The sequence below is a fragment of the Salvelinus fontinalis genome, chromosome 30, assembly GCF_029448725.1.
Source record: "Salvelinus fontinalis isolate EN_2023a chromosome 30, ASM2944872v1, whole genome shotgun sequence".
Taxonomy (NCBI): Eukaryota; Metazoa; Chordata; class Actinopteri; order Salmoniformes; family Salmonidae; genus Salvelinus; species Salvelinus fontinalis.
In genome coordinates, this window is record NC_074694.1 from 7,947,688 (window position 1) to 7,973,967 (window position 26,280).

At 41.3% G+C, this 26,280-nt stretch overlaps 1 protein-coding gene across 2 annotated transcripts in view; it reads left to right on the plus strand.

The window, feature by feature from the left end:
• LOC129828589 (striatin-like) overlaps positions 1–26,280 on the plus strand; it is a 153,453-nt gene that overhangs the window by 21,945 nt on the left and 105,228 nt on the right. For both annotated transcript variants that reach the window (XM_055889641.1, XM_055889642.1), the window contains exon 2: positions 25,372–25,475. In XM_055889641.1, coding sequence (XP_055745616.1) covers positions 25,372–25,475 — 104 coding nt within the window. The remainder of the gene's footprint in view (positions 1–25,371; positions 25,476–26,280) is intronic.

Sequence of the window (26,280 nt, forward strand, 5' to 3'; positions counted from 1 at the left end):
TGTCTCTGTGTTGGCTCTAGGATCATTTACCACTAAGGCTGTCTCTGTGTTTGCTCTAGGATCATTTACCACTTTAACTAAGACTGTCTCTGTGTTGGCTCTAGGATAATTTACCACTAAGACTGTCACTGTGTTGGCTCTAGGATCATTTATCACTTTAACTAAGACTGTCTCTGTGTTGGCTCTAGGATCATTTACCACTAACTAAGACTGACTCTGTGTTGGCTCTAGGATCATTTACCACTTTAACCAAGGCTGTCTCTGTGTTGGCTCTAGGATCATTTACCACTTTAACTAAGACTGACTCTGTGTTGGCTCTAGGATCATTTACCACTTTAACTAAGGCTGTCTCTGTGTTGGCTCTAGGATCATTTACCACTAAGGCTGTCTCTGTGTTGGCTCTAGGATCATTTACCACTAAGGCTGTCTCTGTGTTGGCTCTAGGATCATTTACCACTTTAACTAAGGCTGTCTCTGTGTTGGCTCTAGGATCATTTACCACTTTAACTAAGACTGTCTCTGTGTTGGCTCTAGGATCATTTATCACTTTAACTAAGACTGTCTCTGTGTTGCTCTAGGATCATTTACCACTAAGGCTGTCTCTGTGTTGGCTCTAGGATCATTTACCACTTTAACTAAGACTGTCTCTGTGTTGGCTCTAGGATCATTTACCACTTTAACTAAGACTGTCTCTGTGTTGGCTCTAGGATCATTTACCACTTTAACTAAGACTGTCTCTGTGTTGGCTCTAGGATTATTTACCACTTTAACTAAGACTGTCTCTGTGTTGGCTCTAGGATCATTTACCACTTTAACTAAGGCTGTCTCTGTGTTGGCTCTAGGATCATTTATCACTTTAACTAAGACTGTCTCTGTGTTGGCTCTAGGATCATTTACCACTTTAACTAAGACTGTCTCTGTGTTGGCTCTAGGATCATTTACCACTTTAACTAAGGCTGTCTCTGTGTTGGCTCTAGGATCATTTACCACTTTAACTAAGACTGTCTCTGTGTTGGCTCTAGGATCATTTACCACTAAGACTGTCTCTGTGTTGGCTCTAGGATCATTTACCACTTTAACTAAGACTGTCTCTGTGTTGGCTCTAGGATCATTTACCACTAAGACTGTCTCTGTGTTGGCTCTAGGATCATTTACCACTTTAACTAAGACTGTCTCTGTGTTGGCTCTAGGATCATTTACCACTTTAACTAAGACTGTCTCTGTGTTGGCTCTAGGATCATTTATCACTTTAACTAAGACTGTCTCTGTGTTGGCTCTAGGATCATTTACCACTAACTAAGACTGACTCTGTGTTGGCTCTAGGATCATTTACCACTTTAACCAAGGCTGTCTCTGTGTTGGCTCTAGGATCATTTACCACTTTAACTAAGACTGACTCTGTGTTGGCTCTAGGATCATTTACCACTTTAACTAAGGCTGTCTCTGTGTTGGCTCTAGGATCATTTACCACTAAGGCTGTCTCTGTGTTGGCTCTAGGATCATTTACCACTAAGGCTGTCTCTGTGTTGGCTCTAGGATCATTTACCACTTTAACTAAGGCTGTCTCTGTGTTGGCTCTAGGATCATTTACCACTAAGACTGTCTCTGTGTTGGCTCTAGGATCATTTATCACTTTAACTAAGACTGTCTCTGTGTTGGCTCTAGGATCATTTACCACTAAGACTGTCTCTGTGTTGGCTATAGGATCATTTACCACTTTAACTAAGACTGACTCTGTGTTGGCTCTAGGATCATTTACCACTTTAACTAAGGCTGTCTCTGTGTTGGCTCTAGGATCATTTACCACTAAGGCTGTCTCTGTGTTGGCTCTAGGATCATTTACCACTAAGGCTGTCTCTGTGTTGGCTCTAGGATCATTTACCACTTTAACTAAGGCTGTCTCTGTGTTGGCTCTAGGATCATTTACCACTTTAACTAAGACTGTCTCTGTGTTGGCTCTAGGATCATTTATCACTTTAACTAAGACTGTCTCTGTGTTGCTCTAGGATCATTTACCACTAAGGCTGTCTCTGTGTTGGCTCTAGGATCATTTACCACTTTAACTAAGACTGTCTCTGTGTTGGCTCTAGGATCATTTACCACTTTAACTAAGACTGTCTCTGTGTTGGCTCTAGGATCATTTACCACTTTAACTAAGACTGTCTCTGTGTTGGCTCTAGGATTATTTACCACTTTAACTAAGACTGTCTCTGTGTTGGCTCTAGGATCATTTACCACTTTAACTAAGGCTGTCTCTGTGTTGGCTCTAGGATCATTTATCACTTTAACTAAGACTGTCTCTGTGTTGGCTCTAGGATCATTTACCACTTTAACTAAGACTGTCTCTGTGTTGGCTCTAGGATCATTTACCACTTTAACTAAGGCTGTCTCTGTGTTGGCTCTAGGATCATTTACCACTTTAACTAAGACTGTCTCTGTGTTGGCTCTAGGATCATTTACCACTAAGACTGTCTCTGTGTTGGCTCTAGGATCATTTACCACTTTAACTAAGACTGTCTCTGTGTTGGCTCTAGGATCATTTACCACTAAGACTGTCTCTGTGTTGGCTCTAGGATCATTTACCACTTTAACTAAGACTGTCTCTGTGTTGGCTCTAGGATCATTTACCACTTTAACTAAGACTGTCTCTGTGTTGGCTCTAGGATCATTTATCACTTTAACTAAGACTGTCTCTGTGTTGGCTCTAGGATCATTTACCACTAACTAAGACTGACTCTGTGTTGGCTCTAGGATCATTTACCACTTTAACCAAGGCTGTCTCTGTGTTGGCTCTAGGATCATTTACCACTTTAACTAAGACTGACTCTGTGTTGGCTCTAGGATCATTTACCACTTTAACTAAGGCTGTCTCTGTGTTGGCTCTAGGATCATTTACCACTAAGGCTGTCTCTGTGTTGGCTCTAGGATCATTTACCACTAAGGCTGTCTCTGTGTTGGCTCTAGGATCATTTACCACTTTAACTAAGGCTGTCTCTGTGTTGGCTCTAGGATCATTTACCACTAAGACTGTCTCTGTGTTGGCTCTAGGATCATTTATCACTTTAACTAAGACTGTCTCTGTGTTGGCTCTAGGATCATTTACCACTAAGACTGTCTCTGTGTTGGCTATAGGATCATTTACCACTTTAACTAAGACTGTCTCTGTGTTGGCTCTAGGATCATTTACCACTAAGGCTGTCTCTGTGTTGGCTCTAGGATCATTTACCACTTTAACTAAGACTGTCTCTGTGTTGCTCTAGGATCATTTACCACTTTAACTAAGACTGTCTCTGTGTCGGCTCTAGGATCATTTACCACTAAGACTGTCACTGTGTTGGCTCTAGGATTATTTACCACTTTAACTAAGACTGTCTCTGTGTTGGCTCTAGGATCATTTACCACTAACTAAGACTGACTCTGTGTTGGCTCTAGGATCATTTACCACTAAGGCTGTCTCTGTGTTGGCTCTAGGATCATTTACCACTAAGGCTGTCTCTGTGTTGGCTCTAGGATCATTTATCACTTTAACTAAGACTGACTCTGTGTTGGCTCTAGGATCATTTACCACTAAGACTGTCTCTGTGTTGGCTCTAGGATCATTTACCACTAAGACTGTCTCTGTGTTGGCTATAGGATCATTTACCACTAAGGCTGTCTCTGTGTTGGCTCTAGGATCATTTACCACTAAGGCTGTCTCTGTGTTGGCTCTAGGATCATTTACCACTAAGACTGTCTCTGTGTTGGCTCTAGGATCATTTACCACTTTAACTAAGACTGTCTCTGTGTTGGCTCTAGGATCATTTACCACTTTAACTAAGGCTGTCTCTGTGTTGGCTCTAGGATCATTTACCACTTTAACTAAGACTGTCTCTGTGTTGGCTCTAGGACCATTTACCACTAAGACTGTCTCTGTTGGCTCTAGGATCATTTACCACTTTAACTAAGACTGTCTCTGTGTTGGCTCTAGGATCATTTACCACTTTAACTAAGACTGTCTCTAGGATCATTTACCACTAAGACTGTCTCTGTGTCGGCTCTAGGATCATTTACCACTAAGACTGTCACTGTGTTGGCTCTAGGATCATTTACCACTTTAACTAAGACTGTCTCTGTGTTGGCTCTAGGATCATTTACCACTAAGGCTGTCTCTGTGTTGGCTCTAGGATAATTTACCACTAAGGCTGTCTCTGTGTTGGCTCTAGGATCATTTACCACTAAGACTGTCTCTGTGTTGGCTCTAGGATCATTTACCACTTTAACTAAGGCTGTCTCTGTGTTGGCTCTAGGATCATTTACCACTTTAACTAAGACTGTCTCTGTGTTGGCTCTAGGACCATTTACCACTAAGACTGTCTCTGTGTTGGCTCTAGGATCATTTACCACTAACTAAGACTGTATCTGTGTTGGCTCTAGGATCATTTACCACTTTGACTGTCTCTGTGTTGGCTCTAGGATCATTTACCACTAAGACTGTCTCTGTGTTGGCTCTAGGATCATTTACCACTTTAACTAAGGCTGTCTCTGTGTTGGCTCTAGGATCATTTACCACTTTAACTAAGACTGTCTCTGTGTTGGCTCTAGGATCATTTACCACTAAGACTGTCTCTGTGTTGGCTCTAGGATCATTTACCACTTTAACTAAGACTGTATCTGTGTTGGCTCTAGGATCATTTACCACTTTGACTGTCTCTGTGTTGGCTCTAGGATCATTTACCACTAAGACTGTCTCTGTGTTGGCTCTAGGATCATTTACCACTTTAACTAAGGCTGTCTCTGTGTTGGCTCTAGGATCATTTACCACTTTAACTAAGACTGTCTCTGTGTTGGCTCTAGGACCATTTACCACTAAGACTGTCTCTGTGTTGGCTCTAGGATCATTTACCACTTTAACTAAGGCTGTCTCTGTGTTGGCTCTAGGATCATTTACCACTTTAACTAAGACTGTCTCTGTGTTGGCTCTAGGATCATTTACCACTTTAACTAAGACTGTCTCTGTGTTGGCTCTAGGATCATTTACCACTAACTAAGACTGTCTCTGTGTTGGCTCTAGGATCATTTACCACTTTAACTAAGACTGTCTCTGTGTTGGCTCTAGGATCATTTACCACTTTAACTAAGACTGTCTCTGTGTTGGCTCTAGGATCATTTACCACTAAGACTGTCTCTGTGTTGGCTCTAGGATCATTTACCACTAAGACTGTCTCTGTGTCGGCTCTAGGATCATTTACCACTTTAACTAAGACTGTCTCTGTGTTGGCTCTAGGATCATTTACCACTAAGACTGTCTCTGTGTTGGCTCTAGGACCATTTACCACTAAGACTGTCTCTGTGTTGGCTCTAGGACCATTTACCACTAAGACTGTCTCTGTGTTGGCTCTAGGATCATTTACCACTTTAACTAAGACTGTCTCTGTATTGGCTCTAGGATCATTTACCACTTTAACTAAGACTGTCTCTGTGTCGGCTCTAGGATCATTTACCACTTTAACTAAGACTGTCTCTGTGTTGCTCTAGGATCATTTACCACTTTAACTAAGACTGTCTCTGTGTTGGCTCTAGGATCATTTACCACTAAGGCTGTCTCTGTGTTGGCTCTAGGATCATTTACCACTAAGGCTGTCTCTGTGTTGGCTCTAGGATCATTTACCACTAAGACTGTCTCTGTGTTGGCTCTAGGATCATTTACCACTTTAACTAAGGCTGTCTCTGTGTTGGCTCTAGGATAATTTACCACTTTAACTAAGACTGTCTCTGTGTTGGCTCTAGGATCATTTACCACTAACTAAGACTGACTCTGTGTTGGCTCTAGGATCATTTACCACTAAGGCTGTCTCTGTGTTGGCTCTAGGATCATTTACCACTAAGGCTGTCTCTGTGTTGGCTCTAGGATCATTTATCACTTTAACTAAGGCTGACTCTGTGTTGGCTCTAGGATCATTTACCACTAAGACTGTCTCTGTGTTGGCTCTAGGATCATTTACCACTAAGACTGTCTCTGTGTTGGCTCTAGGATCATTTACCACTAAGGCTGTCTCTGTGTTGGCTCTAGGATCATTTACCACTAAGACTGTCTCTGTGTTGGCTCTAGGATCATTTACCACTTTAACTAAGACTGTCTCTGTGTTGGCTCTAGGATCATTTACCACTTTAACTAAGGCTGTCTCTGTGTTGGCTCTAGGATCATTTACCACTTTAACTAAGACTGTCTCTGTGTTGGCTCTAGGACCATTTACCACTAAGACTGTCTCTGTTGGCTCTAGGATCATTTACCACTTTAACTAAGACTGTCTCTGTGTTGGCTCTAGGATCATTTACCACTTTAACTAAGACTGTCTCTGTGTTGGCTCTAGGATCATTTACCACTAAGACTGTCTCTGTGTCGGCTCTAGGATCATTTACCACTAAGACTGTCACTGTGTTGGCTCTAGGATCATTTACCACTTTAACTAAGACTGTCTCTGTGTTGGCTCTAGGATCATTTACCACTAAGGCTGTCTCTGTGTTGGCTCTAGGATAATTTACCACTAAGGCTGTCTCTGTGTTGGCTCTAGGATCATTTACCACTTTAACTAAGACTGTCTCTGTGTTGGCTCTAGGACCATTTACCACTTTAACTAAGGCTGTCTCTGTGTTGGCTCTAGGATCATTTACCACTTTAACTAAGACTGTCTCTGTGTTGGCTCTAGGACCATTTACCACTAAGACTGTCTCTGTGTTGGCTCTAGGATCATTTACCACTTTAACTAAGACTGTATCTGTGTTGGCTCTAGGATCATTTACCACTTTGACTGTCTCTGTGTTGGCTCTAGGATCATTTACCACTAAGACTGTCTCTGTGTTGGCTCTAGGATCATTTACCACTTTAACTAAGGCTGTCTCTGTGTTGGCTCTAGGATCATTTACCACTTTAACTAAGACTGTCTCTGTGTTGGCTCTAGGATCATTTACCACTAAGACTGTCTCTGTGTTGGCTCTAGGATCATTTACCACTTTAACTAAGACTGTATCTGTGTTGGCTCTAGGATCATTTACCACTTTGACTGTCTCTGTGTTGGCTCTAGGATCATTTACCACTAAGACTGTCTCTGTGTTGGCAATAGGATCATTTACCACTTTAACTAAGGCTGTCTCTGTGTTGGCTCTAGGATCATTTACCACTTTAACTAAGACTGTCTCTGTGTTGGCTCTAGGACCATTTACCACTAAGACTGTCTCTGTGTTGGCTCTAGGATCATTTACCACTTTAACTAAGGCTGTCTCTGTGTTGGCTCTAGGATCATTTACCACTTTAACTAAGACTGTCTCTGTGTTGGCTCTAGGATCATTTACCACTTTAACTAAGACTGTCTCTGTGTTGGCTCTAGGATCATTTACCACTAACTAAGACTGTCTCTGTGTTGGCTCTAGGATCATTTACCACTTTAACTAAGACTGTCTCTGTGTTGGCTCTAGGATCATTTACCACTTTAACTAAGACTGTCTCTGTGTTGGCTCTAGGATCATTTACCACTAAGACTGTCTCTGTGTTGGCTCTAGGATCATTTACCACTAAGACTGTCTCTGTGTTGGCTATAGGATCATTTACCACTAAGACTGTCTCTGTGTTGGCTATAGGATCATTTACCACTAAGGCTGTCTCTGTGTTGGCTCTAGGATCATTTACCACTAAGGCTGTCTCTGTGTTGGCTCTAGGATCATTTACCACTAAGACTGTCTCTGTGTTGGCTCTAGGATCATTTACCACTTTAACTAAGACTGTCTCTGTGTTGGCTCTAGGATCATTTACCACTTTAACTAAGGCTGTCTCTGTGTTGGCTCTAGGATCATTTACCACTTTAACTAAGACTGTCTCTGTGTTGGCTCTAGGACCATTTACCACTAAGACTGTCTCTGTTGGCTCTAGGATCATTTACCACTTTAACTAAGACTGTCTCTGTGTTGGCTCTAGGATCATTTACCACTTTAACTAAGACTGTCTCTGTGTTGGCTCTAGGATCATTTACCACTAAGACTGTCTCTGTGTTGGCTCTAGGACCATTTACCACTAAGACTGTCTCTGTTGGCTCTAGGATCATTTACCACTTTAACTAAGACTGTCTCTGTGTTGGCTCTAGGATCATTTACCACTTTAACTAAGACTGTCTCTGTGTTGGCTCTAGGATCATTTACCACTTTAACTAAGACTGTCTCTGTGTTAGCTCTAGGATCATTTACCACTAACTAAGACTGTCTCTGTGTTGGCTCTAGGATCATTTACCACTTTAACTAAGACTGTCTCTGTGTTGGCTCTAGGATCATTTACCACTTTAACTAAGACTGTCTCTGTGTTGGCTCTAGGATCATTTACCACTAGGACTGTCTCTGTGTTGGCTCTAGGATCATTTACCACTAAGACTGTCTCTGTGTTGGCTATAGGATCATTTACCACTAAGGCTGTCTCTGTGTTGGCTCTAGGATCATTTACCACTAAGGCTGTCTCTGTGTTGGCTCTAGGATCATTTACCACTAAGACTGTCTCTGTGTTGGCTCTAGGATCATTTACCACTTTAACTAAGACTGTCTCTGTGTTGGCTCTAGGATCATTTACCACTTTAACTAAGGCTGTCTCTGTGTTGGCTCTAGGATCATTTACCACTTTAACTAAGACTGTCTCTGTGTTGGCTCTAGGACCATTTACCACTAAGACTGTCTCTGTTGGCTCTAGGATCATTTACCACTTTAACTAAGACTGTCTCTGTGTTGGCTCTAGGATCATTTACCACTTTAACTAAGACTGTCTCTGTGTTGGCTCTAGGATCATTTACCACTAAGACTGTCTCTGTGTTGGCTCTAGGACCATTTACCACTAAGACTGTCTCTGTTGGCTCTAGGATCATTTACCACTTTAACTAAGACTGTCTCTGTGTTGGCTCTAGGATCATTTACCACTTTAACTAAGACTGTCTCTGTGTTGGCTCTAGGATCATTTACCACTTTAACTAAGACTGTCTCTGTGTTAGCTCTAGGATCATTTACCACTAACTAAGACTGTCTCTGTGTTGGCTCTAGGATCATTTACCACTTTAACTAAGACTGTCTCTGTGTTGGCTCTAGGATCATTTACCACTTTAACTAAGACTGTCTCTGTGTTGGCTCTAGGATCATTTACCACTAGGACTGTCTCTGTGTTGGCTCTAGGATCATTTACCACTAAGACTGTCTCTGTGTTGGCTATAGGATCATTTACCACTAAGGCTGTCTCTGTGTTGGCTCTAGGATCATTTACCACTAAGGCTGTCTCTGTGTTGGCTCTAGGATCATTTACCACTAAGACTGTCTCTGTGTTGGCTCTAGGATCATTTACCACTTTAACTAAGACTGTCTCTGTGTTGGCTCTAGGATCATTTACCACTTTAACTAAGGCTGTCTCTGTGTTGGCTCTAGGATCATTTACCACTTTAACTAAGACTGTCTCTGTGTTGGCTCTAGGACCATTTACCACTAAGACTGTCTCTGTTGGCTCTAGGATCATTTACCACTTTAACTAAGACTGTCTCTGTGTTGGCTCTAGGATCATTTACCACTTTAACTAAGACTGTCTCTGTGTTGGCTCTAGGATCATTTACCACTAAGACTGTCTCTGTGTCGGCTCTAGGATCATTTACCACTAAGACTGTCACTGTGTTGGCTCTAGGATCATTTACCACTTTAACTAAGACTGTCTCTGTGTTGGCTCTAGGATCATTTACCACTAAGGCTGTCTCTGTGTTGGCTCTAGGATAATTTACCACTAAGGCTGTCTCTGTGTTGGCTCTAGGATCATTTACCACTAAGACTGTCTCTGTGTTGGCTCTAGGATCATTTACCACTTTAACTAAGGCTGTCTCTGTGTTGGCTCTAGGATCATTTACCACTTTAACTAAGACTGTCTCTGTGTTGGCTCTAGGACCATTTACCACTAAGACTGTCTCTGTGTTGGCTCTAGGATCATTTACCACTTTAACTAAGACTGTATCTGTGTTGGCTCTAGGATCATTTACCACTTTGACTGTCTCTGTGTTGGCTCTAGGATCATTTACCACTAAGACTGTCTCTGTGTTGGCTCTAGGATCATTTACCACTTTAACTAAGGCTGTCTCTGTGTTGGCTCTAGGATCATTTACCACTTTAACTAAGACTGTCTCTGTGTTGGCTCTAGGATCATTTACCACTAAGACTGTCTCTGTGTTGGCTCTAGGATCATTTACCACTAGGACTGTCTCTGTGTTGGCTCTAGGATCATTTACCACTAAGACTGTCTCTGTGTTGGCTCTAGGATCATTTACCACTAAGACTGTCTCTGTGTTGGCTATAGGATCATTTACCACTAAGGCTGTCTCTGTGTTGGCTCTAGGATCATTTACCACTAAGGCTGTCTCTGTGTTGGCTCTAGGATCATTTACCACTAAGACTGTCTCTGTGTTGGCTCTAGGATCATTTACCACTTTAACTAAGGCTGTCTCTGTGTTGGCTCTAGGATCATTTACCACTTTAACTAAGACTGTCTCTGTGTTGGCTCTAGGACCATTTACCACTAAGACTGTCTCTGTTGGCTCTAGGATCATTTACCACTTTAACTAAGACTGTCTCTGTGTTGGCTCTAGGATCATTTACCACTTTAACTAAGACTGTCTCTGTGTTGGCTCTAGGATCATTTACCACTAAGACTGTCTCTGTGTCGGCTCTAGGATCATTTACCACTAAGACTGTCACTGTGTTGGCTCTAGGATCATTTACCACTTTAACTAAGACTGTCTCTGTGTTGGCTCTAGGATCATTTACCACTAAGGCTGTCTCTGTGTTGGCTCTAGGATAATTTACCACTAAGGCTGTCTCTGTGTTGGCTCTAGGATCATTTACCACTAAGACTGTCTCTGTGTTGGCTCTAGGATCATTTACCACTTTAACTAAGGCTGTCTCTGTGTTGGCTCTAGGATCATTTACCACTTTAACTAAGACTGTCTCTGTGTTGGCTCTAGGACCATTTACCACTAAGACTGTCTCTGTGTTGGCTCTAGGATCATTTACCACTTTAACTAAGACTGTATCTGTGTTGGCTCTAGGATCATTTACCACTTTGACTGTCTCTGTGTTGGCTCTAGGATCATTTACCACTAAGACTGTCTCTGTGTTGGCTCTAGGATCATTTACCACTTTAACTAAGGCTGTCTCTGTGTTGGCTCTAGGATCATTTACCACTTTAACTAAGACTGTCTCTGTGTTGGCTCTAGGATCATTTACCACTAAGACTGTCTCTGTGTTGGCTCTAGGATCATTTACCACTTTAACTAAGACTGTATCTGTGTTGGCTCTAGGATCATTTACCACTTTGACTGTCTCTGTGTTGGCTCTAGGATCATTTACCACTAAGACTGTCTCTGTGTTGGCTCTAGGATCATTTACCACTTTAACTAAGGCTGTCTCTGTGTTGGCTCTAGGATCATTTACCACTTTAACTAAGACTGTCTCTGTGTTGGCTCTAGGACCATTTACCACTAAGACTGTCTCTGTGTTGGCTCTAGGATCATTTACCACTTTAACTAAGGCTGTCTCTGTGTTGGCTCTAGGATCATTTACCACTTTAACTAAGACTGTCTGTGTTGGCTCTAGGATCATTTACCACTTTAACTAAGACTGTCTCTGTGTTGGCTCTAGGATCATTTACCACTAACTAAGACTGTCTCTGTGTTGGCTCTAGGATCATTTACCACTTTAACTAAGACTGTCTCTGTGTTGGCTCTAGGATCATTTACCACTTTAACTAAGACTGTCTCTGTGTTGGCTCTAGGATCATTTACCACTAAGACTGTCTCTGTGTTGGCTCTAGGATCATTTACCACTAAGACTGTCTCTGTGTCGGCTCTAGGATCATTTACCACTTTAACTAAGACTGTCTCTGTGTTGGCTCTAGGATCATTTACCACTAAGACTGTCTCTGTGTTGGCTCTAGGACCATTTACCACTAAGACTGTCTCTGTGTTGGCTCTAGGACCATTTACCACTAAGACTGTCTCTGTGTTGGCTCTAGGATCATTTACCACTAAGACTGTCTCTGTGTTGGCTCTAGGATCATTTACCACTTTAACTAAGACTGTCTCTGTATTGGCTCTAGGATCATTTACCACTTTAACTAAGACTGTCTCTGTGTCGGCTCTAGGATCATTTACCACTTTAACTAAGACTGTCTCTGTGTTGCTCTAGGATCATTTACCACTTTAACTAAGACTGTCTCTGTGTTGGCTCTAGGATCATTTACCACTAAGGCTGTCTCTGTGTTGGCTCTAGGATCATTTACCACTAAGGCTGTCTCTGTGTTGGCTCTAGGATCATTTACCACTAAGACTGTCTCTGTGTTGGCTCTAGGATCATTTACCACTTTAACTAAGGCTGTCTCTGTGTTGGCTCTAGGATAATTTACCACTTTAACTAAGACTGTCTCTGTCTTGGCTCTAGGATCATTTACCACTTTAACTAAGACTGTCTCTGTGTTGGCTCTAGGATCATTTACCACTAAGGCTGTCTCTGTTTTGGCTCTAGGATCATTTACCACTAAGACTGTCTCTGTGTTGGCTCTAGGATCATTTACCACTTTAACTAAGGCTGTCTCTGTGTTGGCTCTAGGATCATTTACCACTTTAACTAAGACTGTCTCTGTGTTGCTCTAGGATCATTTACCACTTTAACTAAGACTGTCTCTGTGTTGGCTCTAGGATCATTTACCACTAAGGCTGTCTCTGTGTTGGCTCTAGGATCATTTACCACTTTAACTAAGACTGTCTCTGTATTGGCTCTAGGATCATTTACCACTTTAACTAAGACTGTCTCTGTGTTGCTCTAGGATCATTTACCACTTTAACTAAGACTGTCTCTGTGTTGGCTCTAGGATCATTTACCACTTTAACTAAGACTGTCTCTGTGTTGGCTCTAGGATCATTTACCACTAAGGCTGTCTCTGTTTTGGCTCTAGGATCATTTACCACTAAGGCTGTCTCTGTGTTGGCTCTAGGATCATTTACCACTAAGACTGTCTCTGTGTTGGCTCTAGGATCATTTACCACTTTAACTAAGGCTGTCTCTGTGTTGGCTCTAGGATCATTTACCACTTTAACTAAGACTGTCTCTGTGTTGCTCTAGGATCATTTACCACTAAGACTGTCTCTGTGTTGGCTCTAGGATCATTTACCACTTTAACTAAGACTGTCTCTGTGTTGGCTCTAGGATCATTTACCACTTTAACTAAGGCTGTCTCTGTGTTGGCTCTAGGATCATTTACCACTTTAACTAAGACTGTCTCTGTGTTGGCTCTAGGATCATTTACCACTTTAACTAAGACTGTCTCTGTGTCGGCTCTAGGATCATTTACCACTAAGACTGTCTCTGTGTTGCTCTAGGATCATTTACCACTAAGGCTGTCTCTGTGTTGGCTCTATGATCATTTACCACTAAGACTGTCTCTGTGTTGGCTCTAGGATCATTTACCACTAAGGCTGTCTCTGTGTTGGCTCTAGGATCATTTACCACTTTAACTAAGACTGTCTCTGTGTTGGCTCTAGGATCATTTACCACTTTAACTAAGACTGTCTCTGTGTTGGCTCTAGGATCATTTACCACTTTAACCTGTCTAGGATCAGCGTGGCGCTAGCGGCACACCCCCCCCCCCCCCACTGAAAAACCAGTGCCTCGAAATTCAAAAAAAATATATTTTTTAAAATATTTAACTTTCACACATTAAAGTCCAATACAGCTAATGAAAGACACAGATCTTGTGAATCCAGTCAACATTTCCGATTTTTAAAATGTTTTACAGGGAAGACACAATATGTAAAGATGTACATCTATTACCTAAAAACACATTAGCATAATCCACCATCTTTTATTTGTCCACCAACACCAGTAGCCATCACCAATTCGGCTAAACTAAGATATTTATAGCCCCTAACCAACAAAAAAACTCATTAGATGACAGTCTGATAACATATTTATGGTATGGGATAGGTTTTGTTAGAAAAAAGTGCATATTTCAGGTAGATATCATAGTTTACAATTGCACCCACCGTCACAAATGGAATAGAAAAACTACTTAGAGCAACGTGTTTACCTACTTACTAATCATCAAACATTTCGTAAAAATACACAGCATACACGAATCGAAAGACACAGATCCTGTGAATACAGACAATATTTCAGATTTTCTAAGTGTCTTACAGCGAAAACACAATAAATCGTTATATTAGCATAGCACATACCACATAGCAGCCCAGCATTGATTCTAGCCAAAGTGAGCGATAAAAGTCAACATCGCCAAAAGATATTAATTTTTTCATTAACCTTCTCAGAATTCTTCCGATGACACTCCTGTAACATCACATTACAACATGCATATACAGTTTGATCGAAAATGTTTATATTTAGCCACCAAAATCATGGTTAGACAATGTGAAATGTAGCTCAGTTGGTCAGAAAATGTCCTTGCGCCACTTAGACAGTGATCTACTCTTATACATAAATACTCATAAACGTGACTAAAAAATATAGGGTGGACAGGGATTGATAGACAATTTAATTCTTAATACAATTGCGTTATTACATTTTTTAATTTATCCTTACTTTTCAATACAGTTTGCGCCAAGCGAAGCTACGTCAAAAAACATGGCGTCCTAAGCCACTAAAATGTTTCGACAGAAACACGATTTATCATAATAAAAATGTCCTACCTTGAGCTGTTCTTCCATCAGTATCTTGGGCAAAGGATCCTTTCTTGGGAGGAATCGTCTTTTGGTGGAAAGCTGTCCTCTTGCCATGTGGAAATGCCTACTGCGTTCGGGATGAACTGAAAAGCGTGCCCAACTATTCACATCGTTGCAAAAATAAATGTCCCAAAATCGCACTAAACGGATATAAATTGCTATAAAACGCTTTAAATTAACTACCTTATGATGTTTTTAACTCCCATAACGAGTAGAAACATGACCCGAGTAATATTACCCCCTTCACTAATGCTTGGAACAGGAGCGGGCCGGTGTCCTCTAGGCGCATGACGCAGCTCCAAAAGAATGACTAGCTTCAGGGTTTTTTCATTTGTAGGGCCTGTGAACGCGCAATCGACCCCATTGGAATCGTCATCACGTAAAGGCATCCAGGGGAAGACGTAAGAAGTGTCCGTATAGTCATAGCAATATCAGTGCCGTTTTAACTGACTTCAGAACAGTGGCCAACATTTCTGAAATCTGAATCCATGTCAGGGAAATTGCTGTAGAATGGGCTCTGTTCCACTTAGAGACAAAATTTCAACTCCTATAGAAACTATAGACTGTTTTCTGTCCAATAATAATAATAATATGCATATTGTACGATCAAGGATTTTGTGGGAAGCCGTTTCAAAAATTACCCAAATTAGCATAAATAGTCTAAACAGCGCCCCCATCCCCAACAGGTTTTAACTAAGACTGTCTCTGTGTTGGCTATAGGATTATTTACCACTTTAACTAAGGCTGTCTCTGTGTTGGCTCTAGGATCATTTACCACTTTAACTAAGACTGTCTCTGTGTTGCTCTAGGATCATTTACCACTTTAACTAAGACTGTCTCTGTGTTGGCTCTAGGATCATTTACCACTAAGGCTGTCTCTGTGTTGGCTCTAGGATCATTTACCACTTTAACTAAGGCTGTCTCTGTGTTGGCTCTAGGATCATTTACCACTTTAACTAAGGCTGTCTCTGTGTTGCTCTAGGATCATTTACCACTAAGACTGTCTCTGTGTTGCTCTAGGATCATTTACCACTTTAACTAAGGCTGTCTCTGTGTTGGCTCTAGGATCATTTACCACTTTAACTAAGACTGTCTCTGTGTTGGCTCTAGGATCATTTACCACTAAGACTGTCTCTGTGTTGGCTCTAGGATCATTTACCACTTTAACTAAGACTGTCTCTGTGTTGGCTCTAGGATCATTTACCACTTTAACTAAGACTGTCTCTGTGTTGGCTCTAGGATCATTTACCACTAAGACTGTCTCTGTGTTGGCTCTAGGATCATTTACCACTTTAACTAAGACTGTCTCTGTGTTGGCTCTAGGATCATTTACCACTTTAACTAAGACTGTCTCTGTGTTGGCTCTAGGATCATTTATCACTTTAACTAAGACTGTCTCTGTGTTGGCTCTAGGATCATTTACCACTAAGGCTGTCTCTGTGTTGGCTCTAGGATCATTTACCACTAAGGCTGTCTCTGTGTTGGCTCTAGGATCATTTACCACTTTAACTAAGGCTGTCTCTGTGTTGGCTCTAGGATCATTTACCACTAAGACTGTCTCTGTGTTGGCTCTAGGATCATTTATCACTTTAACTAAGACTGTCTCTGTGTTGGCTCTAGGATCATTTACCACTTTAACTAAGACTGTCTCTGTGTTGGCTCTAGGATCATTTACCACTAAGACTGTCTCTGTGTTGGCTCTAGGATCATTTACCACTAAGACTGTCTCTGTGTCGGCTCTAGGATCATTTACCACTAAGACTGTCTCTGTGTTGGCTCTAGGATCATTTATCACTTTAACTAAGGCTGACTCTGTGTTGGCTCTAGGATCATTTACCACTTTAACTAAGACTGTCTCTGTGTTGGCTCTAGGATCATTTACCACTAAGACTGTCTCTGTGTTATCTCTAGGATCATTTACCACTTTAACTAAGACTGTCTCTGTGTTGGCTCTAGGATCATTTACCACTAAGACTGTCTCTGTGTTGGCTCTAGGATCATTTACCACTAAGACTGTCTCTGTGTTGGCTATAGGATCATTTACCACTAAGGCTGTCTCTGTGTTGGCTCTAGGATCATTTACCACTAAGGCTGTCTCTGTGTTGGCTCTAGGATCATTTACCACTAAGACTGTCTCTGTGTTGGCTCTAGGATCATTTACCACTTTAACTAAGACTGTCTCTGTGTTGGCTCTAGGATCATTTACCACTTTAACTAAGGCTGTCTCTGTGTTGGCTCTAGGATCATTTACCACTTTAACTAAGACTGTCTCTGTTGGCTCTAGGATCATTTACCACTTTAACTAAGACTGTCTCTGTGTTGGCTCTAGGATCATTTACCACTTTAACTAAGACTGTCTCTGTGTTGGCTCTAGGATCATTTACCACTAAGACTGTCTCTGTGTCGGCTCTAGGATCATTTACCACTAAGACTGTCACTGTGTTGGCTCTAGGATCATTTACCACTTTAACTAAGACTGTCTCTGTGTTGGCTCTAGGATCATTTACCACTAAGGCTGTCTCTGTGTTGGCTCTAGGATAATTTACCACTAAGGCTGTCTCTGTGTTGGCTCTAGGATCATTTACCACTTTAACTAAGGCTGTCTCTGTGTTGGCTCTAGGATCATTTACCACTTTAACTAAGACTGTCTCTGTGTTGGCTCTAGGACCATTTACCACTAAGACTGTCTCTGTGTTGGCTCTAGGATCATTTACCACTAAGACTGTCTCTGTGTTGGCTCTAGGATCATTTACCACTTTAACTAAGACTGTATCTGTGTTGGCTCTAGGATCATTTACCACTTTGACTGTCTCTGTGTTGGCTCTAGGATCATTTACCACTAAGACTGTCTCTGTGTTGGCTCTAGGATCATTTACCACTTTAACTAAGGCTGTCTCTGTGTTGGCTCTAGGATCATTTACCACTTTAACTAAGACTGTCTCTGTGTTGGCTCTAGGACCATTTACCACTAAGACTGTCTCTGTGTTGGCTCTAGGATCATTTACCACTTTAACTAAGGCTGTCTCTGTGTTGGCTCTAGGATCATTTACCACTTTAACTAAGACTGTCTCTGTGTTGGCTCTAGGATCATTTACCACTTTAACTAAGACTGTCTCTGTGTTGGCTCTAGGATCATTTACCACTAACTAAGACTGTCTCTGTGTTGGCTCTAGGATCATTTACCACTTTAACTAAGACTGTCTCTGTGTTGGCTCTAGGATCATTTACCACTTTAACTAAGACTGTCTCTGTGTTGGCTCTAGGATCATTTACCACTAAGACTGTCTCTGTGTTGGCTCTAGGATCATTTACCACTAAGACTGTCTCTGTGTCGGCTCTAGGATCATTTACCACTTTAACTAAGACTGTCTCTGTGTTGGCTCTAGGATCATTTACCACTAAGACTGTCTCTGTGTTGGCTCTAGGACCATTTACCACTAAGACTGTCTCTGTGTTGGCTCTAGGACCATTTACCACTAAGACTGTCTCTGTGTTGGCTCTAGGATCATTTACCACTAAGACTGTCTCTGTGTTGGCTCTAGGATCATTTACCACTAACTAAGACTGTCTCTGTATTGGCTCTAGGATCATTTACCACTTTAACTAAGACTGTCTCTGTGTCGGCTCTAGGATCATTTACCACTTTAACTAAGACTGTCTCTGTGTTGCTCTAGGATCATTTACCACTTTAACTAAGACTGTCTCTGTGTTGGCTCTAGGATCATTTACCACTAAGGCTGTCTCTGTGTTGGCTCTAGGATCATTTACCACTAAGGCTGTCTCTGTGTTGGCTCTAGGATCATTTACCACTTTAACTAAGGCTGTCTCTGTGTTGGCTCTAGGATCATTTACCACTTTAACTAAGACTGTCTCTGTCTTGGCTCTAGGATCATTTACCACTTTAACTAAGGCTGTCTCTGTGTTGGCTCTAGGATCATTTACCACTTTAACTAAGACTGTCTCTGTGTTGGCTCTAGGACCATTTACCACTAAGACTGTCTCTGTGTTGGCTCTAGGATCATTTACCACTTTAACTAAGGCTGTCTCTGTGTTGGCTCTAGGATCATTTACCACTTTAACTAAGACTGTCTCTGTGTTGGCTCTAGGATCATTTACCACTTTAACTAAGACTGTCTCTGTGTTGGCTCTAGGATCATTTACCACTAACTAAGACTGTCTCTGTGTTGGCTCTAGGATCATTTACCACTAACTAAGACTGTCTCTGTGTTGGCTCTAGGATCATTTACCACTTTAACTAAGACTGTCTCTGTGTTGGCTCTAGGATCATTTACCACTAAGACTGTCTCTGTGTTGGCTCTAGGATCATTTACCACTAAGACTGTCTCTGTGTCGGCTCTAGGATCATTTACCACTTTAACTAAGACTGTCTCTGTGTTGGCTCTAGGATCATTTACCACTAAGACTGTCTCTGTGTTGGCTCTAGGACCATTTACCACTAAGACTGTCTCTGTGTTGGCTCTAGGACCATTTACCACTAAGACTGTCTCTGTGTTGGCTCTAGGATCATTTACCACTAAGACTGTCTCTGTGTTGGCTCTAGGATCATTTACCACTAACTAAGACTGTCTCTGTATTGGCTCTAGGATCATTTACCACTTTAACTAAGACTGTCTCTGTGTCGGCTCTAGGATCATTTACCACTTTAACTAAGACTGTCTCTGTGTTGCTCTAGGATCATTTACCACTTTAACTAAGACTGTCTCTGTGTTGGCTCTAGGATCATTTACCACTAAGGCTGTCTCTGTGTTGGCTCTAGGATCATTTACCACTAAGGCTGTCTCTGTGTTGGCTCTAGGATCATTTACCACTAAGGCTGTCTCTGTGTTGGCTCTAGGATCATTTACCACTTTAACTAAGGCTGTCTCTGTGTTGGCTCTAGGATCATTTACCACTTTAACTAAGACTGTCTCTGTCTTGGCTCTAGGATCATTTACCACTTTAACTAAGACTGTCTCTGTGTTGGCTCTAGGATCATTTACCACTAAGGCTGTCTCTGTTTTGGCTCTAGGATCATTTACCACTAAGGCTGTCTCTGTGTTGGCTCTAGGATCATTTACCACTAAGACTGTCTCTGTGTTGGCTCTAGGATCATTTACCACTTTAACTAAGGCTGTCTCTGTGTTGGCTCTAGGATCATTTACCACTTTAACTAAGACTGTCTCTGTGTTGCTCTAGGATAATTTAGCACTTTAACTAAGACTGTCTCTGTGTTGGCTCTAGGATCATTTACCACTAAGGCTGTCTCTGTGTTGGCTCTAGGATCATTTACCACTTTAACTAAGACTGTCTCTGTATTGGCTCTAGGATCATTTACCACTTTAACTAAGACTGTCTCTGTGTTGCTCTAGGATCATTTACCACTTTAACTAAGACTGTCTCTGTGTTGGCTCTAGGATCATTTACCACTTTAACTAAGACTGTCTCTGTGTTGGCTCTAGGATCATTTACCACTAAGGCTGTCTCTGTGTTGGCTCTAGGATCATTTACCACTAAGGCTGTCTCTGTGTTGGCTCTAGGATCATTTACCACTAAGACTGTCTCTGTGTTGGCTCTAGGATCATTTACCACTTTAACTAAGGCTGTCTCTGTGTTGGCTCTAGGATCATTTACCACTTTAACTAAGACTGTCTCTGTCTTGGCTCTAGGATCATTTACCACTAAGGCTGTCTCTGTTTTGGCTCTAGGATCATTTACCACTAAGGCTGTCTCTGTGTTGGCTCTAGGATCATTTACCACTTTAACTAAGGCTGTCTCTGTGTTGGCTCTAGGATCATTTACCACTTTAACTAAGACTGTCTCTGTGTTGCTCTAGGATCATTTACCACTTTAACTAAGACTGTCTCTGTGTTGGCTCTAGGATCATTTACCACTAAGACTGTCTCTGTGTTGGCTCTAGGATCATTTACCACTTTAACTAAGACTGTCTCTGTGTTGGCTCTAGGATCATTTACCACTTTAACTAAGGCTGTCTCTGTGTTGGCTCTAGGATCATTTACCACTTTAACTAAGACTGTCTCTGTGTTGGCTCTAGGATCATTTACCACTTTAACTAAGACTGTCTCTGTGTCGGCTCTAGGATCATTTACCACTAAGACTGTCTCTGTGTTGCTCTAGGATCATTTACCACTAAGGCTGTCTCTGTGTTGGCTCTATGATCATTTACCACTAAGACTGTCTCTGTGTTGGCTCTAGGATCATTTACCACTAAGGCTGTCTCTGTGTTGGCTCTAGGATCATTTACCACTTTAACTAAGACTGTCTCTGTGTTGGCTCTAGGATCATTTACCACTTTAACTAAGACTGTCTCTGTGTTGGCTCTAGGATCATTTACCACTTTAACCTGTCTAGGATCAGCGTGGCGCTAGCGGCACACCCCCCCCCCCCCCCCCACTGAAAAACCAGTGCCTCGAAATTCAAAAAAAATATATTTTTTAAAATATTTAACTTTCACACATTAAAGTCCAATACAGCTAATGAAAGACACAGATCTTGTGAATCCAGTCAACATTTCCGATTTTTAAAATGTTTTACAGGGAAGACACAATATGTAAAGATGTACATCTATTACCTAAAAACACATTAGCATAATCCACCATCTTTTATTTGTCCACCAACACCAGTAGCCATCACCAATTCGGCTAAACTAAGATATTTATAGCCCCTAACCAACAAAAAAACTCATTAGATGACAGTCTGATAACATATTTATGGTATGGGATAGGTTTTGTTAGAAAAAAGTGCATATTTCAGGTAGATATCATAGTTTACAATTGCACCCACCGTCACAAATGGAATAGAAAAACTACTTAGAGCAACGTGTTTACCTACTTACTAATCATCAAACATTTCGTAAAAATACACAGCATACACGAATCGAAAGACACAGATCCTGTGAATACAGACAATATTTCAGATTTTCTAAGTGTCTTACAGCGAAAACACAATAAATCGTTATATTAGCATAGCACATACCACATAGCAGCCCAGCATTGATTCTAGCCAAAGTGAGCGATAAAAGTCAACATCGCCAAAAGATATTAATTTTTTCATTAACCTTCTCAGAATTCTTCCGATGACACTCCTGTAACATCACATTACAACATGCATATACAGTTTGATCGAAAATGTTTATATTTAGCCACCAAAATCATGGTTAGACAATGTGAAATGTAGCTCAGTTGGTCAGAAAATGTCCTTGCGCCACTTAGACAGTGATCTACTCTTATACATAAATACTCATAAACGTGACTAAAAAATATAGGGTGGACAGGGATTGATAGACAATTTAATTCTTAATACAATTGCGTTATTACATTTTTTAATTTATCCTTACTTTTCAATACAGTTTGCGCCAAGCGAAGCTACGTCAAAAAACATGGCGTCCTAAGCCACTAAAATGTTTCGACAGAAACACGATTTATCATAATAAAAATGTCCTACCTTGAGCTGTTCTTCCATCAGTATCTTGGGCAAAGGATCCTTTCTTGGGAGGAATCGTCTTTTGGTGGAAAGCTGTCCTCTTGCCATGTGGAAATGCCTACTGCGTTCGGGATGAACTGAAAAGCGTGCCCAACTATTCACATCGTTGCAAAAATAAATGTCCCAAAATCGCACTAAACGGATATAAATTGCTATAAAACGCTTTAAATTAACTACCTTATGATGTTTTTAACTCCCATAACGAGTAGAAACATGACCCGAGTAATATTACCCCCTTCACTAATGCTTGGAACAGGAGCGGGCCGGTGTCCTCTAGGCGCATGACGCAGCTCCAAAAGAATGACTAGCTTCAGGGTTTTTTCATTTGTAGGGCCTGTGAACGCGCAATCGACCCCATTGGAATCGTCATCACGTAAAGGCATCCAGGGGAAGACGTAAGAAGTGTCCGTATAGTCATAGCAATATCAGTGCCGTTTTAACTGACTTCAGAACAGTGGCCAACATTTCTGAAATCTGAATCCATGTCAGGGAAATTGCTGTAGAATGGGCTCTGTTCCACTTAGAGACAAAATTTCAACTCCTATAGAAACTATAGACTGTTTTCTGTCCAATAATAATAATAATATGCATATTGTACGATCAAGGATTTTGTGGGAAGCCGTTTCAAAAATTACCCAAATTAGCATAAATAGTCTAAACAGCGCCCCCATCCCCAACAGGTTTTAACTAAGACTGTCTCTGTGTTGGCTATAGGATTATTTACCACTTTAACTAAGGCTGTCTCTGTGTTGGCTCTAGGATCATTTACCACTTTAACTAAGACTGTCTCTGTGTTGGCTATAGGATTATTTACCACTTTAACTAAGACTGTCTCTGTGTTGCTCTAGGATCATTTACCACTTTAACTAAGACTGTCTCTGTGTTGGCTCTAGGATCATTTACCACTAAGGCTGTCTCTGTGTTGGCTCTAGGATCATTTACCACTAACTAAGGCTGTCTCTGTGTTGGCTCTAGGATCATTTACCACTTTAACTAAGGCTGTCTCTGTGTTGCTCTAGGATCATTTACCACTTTAACTAAGACTGTCTCTGTGTTGGCTCTAGGATCATTTACCACTAAGACTGTCTCTGTGTTGCTCTAGGATCATTTACCACTTTAACTAAGGCTGTCTCTGTGTTGGCTCTAGGATCATTTACCACTTTAACTAAGACTGTCTCTGTGTTGGCTCTAGGATCATTTACCACTTTAACTAAGACTGTCTCTGTGTTGGCTCTAGGATCATTTACCACTAAGACTGTCTCTGTGTCGGCTCTAGGTGTTTATAGTGTTAATAGTGTATATATGGTATACTACCCAAGCCTAGTGTTAATAGTGTGTATATGGTATACTACCAAAGCCTAGTGTGTATATGGTATACTACCCAAGCCTAGTGTTAATAGTGTGTATATGGTATACTACCCAAGCCTAGTGTTAATAGTGTATATATGGTATACTACCCAAGCCTAGTGTTAATAGTGTATATATGGTATACTACCCAAGCCTAGTGTTAATAGTGTATATATGGTATACTACCCAAGCCTAGTGTATATATGGTATACTACCCAAGTCTAGTGTTAATAGTGTATATATGGTATACTACCCAAGCCTAGTGTTAATAGTGTATATATGGTATACTACCCAAGCCTAGTGTGTGTATGGTATACTACCCAAGCCTAGTGTGTGTATGGTATACTACCCAAGCCTAGTGTTAATAGTGTGTATATGGTATACTACCCAAGCCTAGTGTGTGTATGGTATACTACCCAAGCCTAGTGTTAATAGTGTGTATATGGTATACTACCCAAGCCTAGTGTGTGTATGGTATACTACCCAAGTCTAGTGTGTGTATGGTATACTACCCAAGCCTAGTGTTAATAGTGTGTATATGGTATACTACCCAAGCCTAGTGTGTGTATGGTATACTACCCAAGCCTAGTGTTAATAGTGTATATATGGTATACTACCCAAGCCTAGTGTTAATAGTGTGTATATGGTATACTACCCAAGCCTAGTGTGTATATGGTATACTACCCAAGCCTAGTGTGTGTATGGTATACTACCCAAGCCTAGTGTTAATAGTGTGTATATGGTATACTACCCAAGCCTAGTGTGTGTATGGTATACTACCCAAGCCTAGTGTTAATAGTGTGTATATGGTATACTACCCAAGCCTAGTGTGTATATGGTATGCTACCCAAGCCTAGTGTTAATAGTGTGTATATCGTATACTACCCAAGCCTAGTGTTAATAGTGTGTATATGGTATACTACCCAAGCCTAGTGTTAATAGTGTGTATATGGTATACTACCCAAGCCTAGTGTGTATATGGTATGCTACCCAAGCCTAGTGTGTGTATGGTATACTACCCAAGCCTAGTGTTAAGTGTGTATATGGTATACTACCCAAGCCTAGTGTTAATAGTGTATATATGGTATACTACCCAAGCCTAGTGTTAATAGTGTGTATATGGTATACTACCCAAGCCTAGTGTTAATAGTGTATATATGGTATACTACCCAAGCCTAGTGTTAATAGTGTATATATGGTATACTACCTAAGCCTAGTGTTAATAGTGTGTATATGGTATACTACCCAAGCCTAGTGTGTATATGGTATACTACCCAAGCCTAGTGTTAATAGTGTGTATATGGTATACTACCCAAGCCTAGTGTTAATAGTGTGTGTATGGTATACTACCCAAGCCTAGTGTGTGTATGGTATACTACCCAAGCCTAGTGTTAATAGTGTGTATATGGTATACTACCCAAGCCTAGTGTGTATATGGTATATATGGTATACTACCCAAGCCTAGTGTGTGTATGGTATACTACCCAAGCCTATTGTTAATAGTGTGTATATGGTATACTACCCAAGCCTAGTGTTAATAGTGTGTATATGGTATACTACCCAAGCCTAGTGTGTGTATGGTATACTACCCAAGCCTAGTGTGTATATGGTATACTACCCAAGCCTAGTGTTAATAGTGTGTATATGGTATACTACCCAAGCCTAGTGTTAATAGTGTGTATATGGTATACTACCCAAGCCTAGTGTATATATGGTATACTACCCAAGCCTAGTGTTAATAGTGTGTGTCTCTCCTCAGGCCCAGATAGCCTTCCTGCAGGGAGAGAGGAACGGACAGGAGAACCTGAAGAAGGATCTCGTCAGGAGGATTAAGATGCTGGAGTATGCCCTCAAACAGGAGAGGTACCCTGCATCTCATGACATCTTATAGAGTATGCCCTCAAACAGGAGAGGTACCCTGCATCTCATGACATCTTATAGAGTATGCCCTCAAACAGGAGAGGTACCCTGCATCTCATGACATCTTATAGAGTATGCCCTCAAACAGGAGAGGTACCCTGCATCTCATGACATCTTATAGAGTATGCCCTCAAACAGGAGAGGTACCCTGCATCTCATGACATCTTATAGAGTATGCCCTCAAACAGGAGACGTACCCTGCATCTCATGACATCTTATAGAGTATGCCCTCAAACAGGAGAGGTACCCTGCATCTCATGACATCTTATAGAGTATGCCCTCAAACAGGAGAGGTACCCTGCATCTCATGACATCTTATAGAATATGCCCTCAAACAGGAGAGGTACCCTGCATCTCATGACATCTTATAGAGTATGCCCTCAAACAGGAGAGGTACCCTGCATCTCATGACATCTTATAGAGAATGCCCTCAAACAGGAGAGGTACCCTGCATCTCATGACATCTTATAGAATATGCCCTCAAACAGGAGAGGTACCCTGCATCTCATGACATCTTATAGAGTATGCCCTCAAACAGGAGAGGTACCCTGCATCTCATGACATCTTATAGAGTATGCCCTCAAACAGGAGAGGTACCCTGCATCTCATGACATCTTATAGAATATGCCCTCAAACAGGAGAGGTACCCTGCATCTCATGACATCTTATAGAGTATGCCCTCAAACAGGAGAGGTACCCTGCATCTCATGACATCTTATAGAATATGCCCTCAAACAGGAGAGGTACC